General features: G+C 36.4%; 1 protein-coding gene across 1 annotated transcript; it reads left to right on the top strand.

Annotated features, from left to right (window-relative positions):
- The first annotated feature begins 2,136 nt into the window (after nucleotides 1-2,136).
- On the top strand, nucleotides 2,137-7,422 carry LOC107085148 (guanylin-like). Its single transcript, XM_015375328.1, has 3 exons — nucleotides 2,137-2,273; nucleotides 2,530-2,716; nucleotides 6,712-7,422. The coding sequence occupies exons 1-3, from the start codon at nucleotides 2,202-2,204 to the stop codon at nucleotides 6,780-6,782; spliced, it is 330 nt and encodes a 109-aa protein (XP_015230814.1). The 5' UTR covers nucleotides 2,137-2,201; the 3' UTR covers nucleotides 6,783-7,422.
- Nucleotides 7,423-9,068: the final 1,646 nt, after the last annotated feature.

Here is a 9,068-nt window from a genome sequence, read left to right as displayed (position 1 = left end):
TTTGTTTTTGTTTGGTTTTTTTTTTGGGGGGGGGGGGTTCTATGAGGAGTGCAGTGTGTGGTTAGTGAGCGTGACGTTTGCTTCCTGAAGAGGCTCCAATAGTCGCAGGTTTGAAACGTAGACGATGACTTCTGGTCCCTGAGCTGCTCAGTATGTGCAGCCAAATGTGTCAAGTGAATTAAAAGGAGAGGACACATTTCCTTACCATAAGGGAATGAAGGAATCATAAAATGACAAAGAGAACGTAGAACAGGGTTAGAAGAAGTATGCACTGCTGTGCAGCAAAAAGTCCAAGAAAAGCCTCCATTTCTCTTTTAAACCTATCTGCCTTTCTTTTTAGCACAGAACTCCCTAAACCAAAATGACATTCAATGTTTTTACACACATATGTGTTGGTATTCAGTCAATTTTATGTAGCAGATTATGTTGCTTGTAGGACTCCTAGATAATAAATAATACGACAATACTGTTACAGTAGAAACCCAGAAAATGCATCGTCTTAAATGGACCATTTTTTTCCATTTATATTAGTTTTAGAATTCCTCTGAATAAATGCATGAGATAAATCTAAGGTTATTTGCTGATGTTTTGTTTTTATAAATATTCAGGCAGGTTACTGTTGAGAAGAAGAATGTTGTACCCCGTAATTACACAGGTAGATGTTTGAGGAAGCAACAGTTTGTTAGCGCTAAAGGAAAGCAGTTAGGTTACTTACCACACTGCTTAGTTTATAAATCACAATCTTGATATTAGCAATTCAAATTTGGGACCTGGAGACCCCCCCCCACCACCACCACCACCAATAAACTGCAGATAAAGCATCACATTCGGAGTCCTATACCTGCCTATATTTGTTAAAGATAACTTTTTACACCCGTCAATCTAAAGTTTCTGAAGCCTATTTTAAGCTTGTTTTAAATAACTATCTGCATTTTATTAACATTTATTTTATATCTTTACCTTGATTTCTAAGTACTTGAACTCTTCTTTTAGATCAATAAACAGATTTTATGATGCGAGATTCTCTTTCTTGAATATTTCAATACAATATTCTTATCAATTTTATCTTTTTTTGAGGAGGTGTAGGTGAATTACTTGCAGATTTGATTAAAACAAGATATCAATAGTTTTAATGGATATATAATACTCTTACCTTCACAGTTATATGGAAGTCAAAGATGTGCCTTCTTTGTGGCTCCACAGTGAGAACAAACTGGTGACAAATGGCCTCCCTACTGCGTAGATGACTGTAGAGCAATTGGTTAAGATTTCGTTATCATTTTGATGACGCTTGCTATAAGGTCTGTGTGTAGGATTTCGATCCACTTGAGAAACTTATTACTAATGCAGCCCAGAGTAACATTGATTAGATATGGTCAATTAATTCTGTTTAAGGCTTGTTAAGCATCCAATTATAAACCTGCAGTAAAGCAGTTCACTATGTGAGGCATTTAGATGATACAGATTTTATATAAAATATATTTGAATTTACTGATATATTCATGTCTGCAGCAAATGACTGATCAGCAATGGGGTTTTTTTTTGTAATAATAATTTTTTGGGGGGGGGGGGGGTTGCATCAGAAAGATCTGAAAGTTATGTACCTAAATAAAGCACTTTCATTTAAAATACATTTAGTTTAGACAACATTAACTGCTAATGAGGTCAAATAAATAAAAACAGGAGATGGGATAAGGTGACATTATCAGAATGTCATTTATTGTAAATATCAGAAGCATTTTAATAAATGACCTACGTGATTCCCCTTCTTACATATATAAGGCTTGTTCCTCATCCAACAGCTCTGCGACTTTTATCCATGAGAAAAGTCAAGATGTGAGATTTATTAGGTGGCACTGAGGGATGTTGAGGGTTAGTTCTTAATCTAAAGTCAATACCGAGTTGTTATGATGGCATAAAGAGCTGAGATAAATGCTGTAAAAAATATGGCACAAGCCAGATCATAAACAAAAAAAGAGGATCTAAAGCACTCATTGTACACTGGTACCGCTTGTGATTATCTTTGAGCGGTTTGTACTTTCACACTCCCTCTCTTTCTCACTGCCAGGTGTGTGTTAATACATCACTTAACAATATGTGCCAATATGTGCTCAGGCTTTATAAAGAGGCTGCAGAGGAGCTCAGAGATCAGAGAAGAAACGCTGCTTTAAACTAAGAGTTATCTTGAATCGTCTGAAAAAATGAGGGTCCTCGCTATAGTCCTTGTTTTGGTGCTGTGTGTGTGGAGGGGAGCTCTGAGTGTGCAAGTCAAGGTAGGTCGGAAATGCAGATTTATTTGATTTTAAATTTGTTTTCTTAATCTAATTCTAGTTTGCACTCTTTTAAATATAATTTCAGTTGTTGCAAATTGTACTAAATAACCTTCAAGTCTTTTAATGTAATTTTAAAAACTGAAATGTTTTGAGGCAAATTATAAAGAAGTCTTTCTCTAACTTTCTGCATGAAGAAGGTTTGGTTGTGCAACACATTTATTATACCTGCAACCTTTTCTGGGACATTCCTCTGCAGGTTGGGGACAGGAGCTTTCCCTTAGAGGCGGTGAGGGAGCTGAAGGAGCTAATGGAATTGGAAGACGGCCTCAACCCCCATCTTGCAGAGACAAGCAGTGCTGCAGTGTGTGCCCACCCTCTCCTGCCTCAAGTCTTTCGCCCAGTGTGCCAAGGGAAGGGAGCAGGAATCGTTTTCTCAAGACTAGGTAAGGAAAGGATGCTGTTTATTTAGGATCATCATAAAATGCTCTTTTCGATAAGCTTCAAGTAATCTATATTTTGACCCATATGCAAAAAATTGGTCTCACGACAGAGTGATGAAGAAGCTCTCACATAGAAGTTATCCTAGCAACTGTTAGATAAATAGATATATAATCAATCATATACATGTAGGTTTTTATAAGTATGTTCAGAAAGACATGCTATATGTTTGAATCTCATCACACTTTGCTCCTATAATGTTTTAATCAATGTTATGGTCATTTTAAAATAGAATCCATGAAAACCAACTTTATAATCCAGAACCAAACATATTTATGAAAAATATAAATGCAATTTACTGAAGGATTATTATTCATGTGCCCACAGATGTGGATAAAGTACAAATTGAATATATTATTATAAATCTGGCACGTAAAAGGTTTAAAAGGCAGCCTCCTTTAATAACTTTCAAATTTTAAGGATCGTCCTATAAAAAGAAAAAAAAGGTCCAGGTCTTTACTAACATTTGTTAAAACATTGACTATAAAAACGGTTATGCCCTGTTATTTCTAACATAACATGTTAGAAATAACTGGTTATAACATGTGGGGGAAAAATTAATCTGTGTAACAAGCTACACACCTTCAAATCCCATATTTAAAAGGGACAGCAGAGGATTTTATATTCTGGAGAATTAGTTTCCATAATGCCAAAATTGAAATAGATCAGCAATGACTTTAGGAGAATAGTTTATGTCGTCTATTAATCTATAGAAAAAGTAAACAAATTGTTAACAAGTAAAAACAAAACATTTAGGAGGGTTTGCAATCTTCCTAGAGGAGGAGATTCAAGCAAATGTCACAAAGTGCAAAGCAGAGGGAGGCTGAAAAAAGTTGTTTTATTAGCGAGAATATCAAATGTTAGTGCTGAATGGTAAAGTTATTTAAAAGATTCTATAACATCAAAAGAATGCCAGAAAAATGCATCTGAGTGAAGTGCAAGACTCACCAGACAAATGAACAACATAGAGATATTTGGTTTTAACAAATATTCCTCTGTTTAGTTAAAACCTACCAAAAACATAAATTGTAACACTTATAAAACTGAATATTAATTTTAATTCAATCTGCTGTACCCTAGGACCACATCAGTCTGGAGTAATTAGTCAACCTTGCACATTATAGTACTTTAAATTATAATGTAGTGTTTTTTTTCCAGCAGCTCAAACTTAGTCAAAGGGTCATGCAACATGACACAAAGCTGGAACTACAGCAGCACAACGGAGTCGCTGTTAAGGTTCAGTCAAAGTCCAAACCTCACCCACAATCAAATTTAATTGTCCTACATAAATGAACGCCCACAAACCTCAATAAACTGATGCAAAGTGGTACAAAAACAATGTGGTAAAATTATTTCACACATATGAGTTTAAAACCACGCTCTGAAATTTAGGCTGTGTCCGAACATCCGCCCTAACCCCTAAATCCCTACATATATAGTATATAAAGGACTATATGGTGGGCTTTATAGTAAACTTAGTTAGCTGACCGTTTGGACAGATGATCACTATGTTTCGCCTTCCCATTGGTCACGCGACTGCGCTTCCCCACAGTGCCTGCGCCATCTTTATTTGTCACAGCTGTCAAATCCAAACAAATCCCATGATGGGATATATCCCATTCCGTGCTATATCTGCTCCTCTAGTGACAATGGATGATCACTACTTTTCAAGGTGTATTGTGGTAAATTTTGAGTCCACTACTTTTTCATCCACTAGACATTCGGACACTCATCTAAAATGGCATAACCCTTATATAGGGACTATATAGTGCCCTATATAAGGGTTAGGGCGGACATTCGCACAAAGCCTTCGTTTTACAATCAGCTGAATCCACGGTGTACTTATTGTCTTTTTTGTCTTCATACTTTTCATAATATAATGGTGTTTTGGAGCCTCTTCTGAGAATTTTACACACATTAAAAAAGATTATACAGAACAGAACCCTGTAAAGGCTGGATGACTTTTATGTCCTTGCTTTATGACAGTCAAACGTCCGGCTTCAAAGAGTTTCCACTTTTCATTTACCCCGACTGTATCATGCTTTTATTATGTTGGATGTGGTAATTTGAGAAAAATTGCTTGAATACCAATATTCACAATGCAATCTTTATTTTTTTTCTTTTACATTGAAATCAATAAAATAAGTGCAGTTCCTAAAATGTCAAATATGTATTGTTACAACTGACATTTTGAAACACACTAAACACTTAATTCTTATTTTTTCTGTAGAAAAAATGGTTGTTTATGACTTTTTAGAATAAAGTAAAGATCTACTTCTGAGTGTAACAGATTAATCCTTAGTTTTATCACTGAGGTTCAAACTCTCCTTAAGAGTCTAGGTTAGATTCAGAATACAGGGATGCACTTTGGTTAGTTTACTTAAATGGTTCCCTAGAGTTCAGTTTACACAGTTTATAATCTACATCCTGCTATTCCTGCTCCATAAAATACCTCTGGAACTGTGACTTCAGACAAGTGCTTATAAAAGCCGAACAAACAGTCTTAGAGGCCCTTTGAAGCTCATCAGACTGCACAATGGTGGCCGCACACAAAGTAAATATGTTCCAGCATAACTATAAGCAGCATTAGATTAAAAAGGGGGGAAAAAAGCTTTGGGAGCAATATAAAAAGAGTTCAACCACAGAAAAACTCCTAGTGGTGCTAAAACCTTTGGCCCTTTATTGTCTGGATGTTTCAGAATATTATTCTCCCTCTCTCTCCATGTCACATCTTCTGGAAATGATAAATATTTTTTTATAAAATGGCTTTTCATGTTATTATTTGAAAGGCTAAAGAGGGAAAAAGAAGTATGCTCACATCCTTCTAAAGAAGGGAAAATAGATTTCACAATAAACTATTGAAAATAGAAGCAAACTTACTGTAGGCGACTATCATCCAAAAATTAGTCAGGGAGAGGAGAGCAGGGATCTGTTCCACAGCTGAATCCAAGGAGGAAACGTAAAGCTTTACTGCAGTTAGGGATGTTTATTGTACCCTTTTTCTATGAAGCATTGTACGGTATAATAGGCAGACTTGTAGACTTATTTAGCTTTAAACTTGCGATCAACAGAAATATTGGCACCCTGCCTTAGCCTCTCTCTGAATCAAACAAGCAAACAGCCCCAGAGCAGATCCAGGTGATATTCATTAGACAATCATTCAGCTCCAGACACATGTCAACACCCACTTACAGCTCCACCCACACATGCCCATACATACCTCTGAGACATGCACCCTACCTTCAGAGACAAGACAATAAATGCATCCTTGCCTCTACTAGTCTACACTTACAATATTTTATATTTACAGAATTATTTTTCTGTGAGCCTTTAGTCAAGGAGATATTTTTCATGCATTTTTAGAAGGTCATTAATATTAAAAACTAATGTGTAGAACAGCAAATATAATTATCCATCATATAAAGCAGCATACAAAACAAAATATAAAATAAAGCAAGAAAATATTATGTTTTACCTATGTGCTTGATTTTATACTAATTAAGTACAATCTTTGGCCCAATTACTACCCAAAATAGGTTACTTATTTGAAATTAACAGTAGGTCTTGCCTTAAATTGAGCTAGATTCCACTTTGGTGGGGTATATTGATCTTATTAGTGTTATATTATCGGTGTCAAAAAACAGTAAAACAATATATACTGTGGTCTCAATTTTCTGGAGATTAATTGAGTCACATTTCGCTGTTAAACACGTCACTTATTTATTTTATTTGTACGTTTCTCAGCATAAAACCACAAAAGTGGGATGAACAAAAGTATAAATGTATACGACTGAGGGGCATTTTTATTTACATTATTAACAGATCAGACAATCTGTGCCCCCCGCCACCTTTCTGATTTTTTGCAATGAGTAAAAAATGGCTGTGCACATCCCTAGTACGATTAATCTTTATTTACCATTTCTCTCTTTTTCTTTTACAGCATACATCATGAGGTCATCAGATCCTTGTGAGATATGTGCCAACCCTTCCTGCTTTGGGTGTCTGGACTGAAAGAGCGATCTGCTAAATGCTCAAACACATCGATTTAGAGCTCAAGAGGGACTAATCTTCAATAGCTTTTTTTTCCACATCTCTATATTTAAGACTTGCATGGACACAACCCATGCTGTCGCCCAGCAACAAGCCCAAAAGGTCCCGTGGCTCAGGGGTCAACAGAATAGATTTTGGATTGTAGTTACATTTAATAATGAATAGTGCCATTTTTATATACATATTTTAGATGTTGTTAATAACCTATAAGTGCTTCATAATTTTTTTTTAGAGATCTGTCACATAAATCTGATGTATGTGATATAGATCAGATTGATGTGGGCCAATAAAGTAGCCAGTATATATAACAGAAATTTTGTGTGTCTTTTAAGGGGCTTGTGTTTGGACGCCCATGATCCCTTTAACTCCAGCTTCAACAGGATTCACTCTCTGTCCTTTAGACGACAATCATTTTGTTTTATTTAAAGCTGCTCCCCTGCCTGTGTCTCCTCCAAATTGAAGCCACTCAGCTATAGACTGGGCAGCTAAATGGGTCCAACAGATCAGCTAATGGATAGATAAAATGAAAGAGATGAACCCGGACAATTATTGTAAAACAGAGATGACTCATGCATGTTTGTTTGATTTTTTTCTTAAATGATTGTGCATAAAAATGATTGCAAATAAAAAGATGGATAATTGTTTTCGTTGTTGCTGTTCTATTCTCTAATATTCCCCCTTACATATTCTTTTCAATTGTCAGTGTAAGATTCAATATAAATGTTTATCCCTTTTTTAAAAATACATTACAGAAAATGTTTATAACTGAATCATCGATCCATTCAACCAATGTTATTTCCAGCCCATGGAAGCAAAAATTGATCCACAAATCCCCATATATACACTCCAGTGGTTTCCAGGTTTGCCCAGTGGTCTCCTTCCTTTGGGATAAGATGATAATTAGAAGCCTTACAAGCATACTGCCTGAACCACCTTTTAATGCAAATTACTCAATTAAATTCAGCTTATTTCTATAGATTATTTCCATCCTTTTATAAGCAAACTGGATTCTGGATTTGGAATTTTAGTTATAAAATTTATATAAAAAAACAGCTATGTTACTGCAACTGTTACCAAATTTCAATTCAATTCAGTTTATTTATATATTGCCAATTCACAACACGTCATCTCAAGGCACTTTACAGTTCACCAGATCATACAGTCAAATTGATTCAAAGATTTCTAAGGAAAACCAGTTGATTGCATCGACAAATTGACTAGAATGCAATCCCTCACACTAAGCATGCCTGTAGCGACAGTGGAGAGGAAAAACTCCCTTTTAACAGGAAGAAACCTCCAGCAGAACCAGACTCAGTATTAGCAGCCATCTGCCAAGGCCAACTGGGGTTCAAAGAGACAGAAGCAGCGATACAAAAACAACTATAAAAGGCGACATCCAGCCAGTCCCACTGACAATCACAGTCACAATCTCCAACATCTATAAACAAAGGTGTTGATAGCAGCAGAACAGCTGATATTTCTCTCCAGGATGATGTCACAGCCAAACAGGCTGTAACACCATCCTGATTATCCTGACTATAAGTCAGAGTGGATTCAATTAAATAAAAGGGAAAAAATACTATATCCAGTGGCGGCCGGCCCATAGGGGGCGCTGGGGCACCGCCCTCCCTGATAAGAAGAGAGAAACGTAAAATATATTTTTGGAAATTAACTCATAAATGTCAGTTTTACTCTCTAGAGTGTGTACCTATAAGCAAAACAAATTATATAAACTACATTTCCCTATCTACTGTCATTCATTTGTGGATTTCCACAGACAGACTCCTACCTCCTCTGTCTTGGGGCTGTGATCAGACAGCCCCACATTTGCAGAGAATCTGCCAATCATGTACTATTGCTACGTGAATTTGATGGCCAATCAGCGTCTCAGAACTTTATGGTCTTGGGGCTCTGAAAATAATGCACTTTAACAGGCTTCTGCACCCAAGCGCAGGTGCAGACAATTAGAGGGATGATGGCGAACGTAACAAGCGAGATGCAGCTTCCACCGAATTCGTTGAGATCCTTATTTATCTACCCGTTTGCCAGAAGAACATCCCTGTTGTACGATATGAAAATTTCATGTCATGGTTATTGTGACTGTGACGAATCCACCTCGTCACTTAAAACTTTGCGTGCCACACACACATTCCTGTTATACCCTTGTGAGGACCAATACACTCGTGCTGAGCCCAGTAGCGGTCAATTAACTTAAAACACACAAGCTGTTCCTGGTTACCTGCTGGC

The sequence above is a fragment of the Cyprinodon variegatus genome, unplaced genomic scaffold (assembly GCF_000732505.1).
Source record: "Cyprinodon variegatus isolate N-32 unplaced genomic scaffold, C_variegatus-1.0 Scaffold117, whole genome shotgun sequence".
NCBI lineage: Eukaryota > Metazoa > Chordata > Actinopteri > Cyprinodontiformes > Cyprinodontidae > Cyprinodon > Cyprinodon variegatus.
Note: the sequence above shows the minus strand (reverse complement) of the source record. Positions and strands in the feature narration are given on the sequence as shown.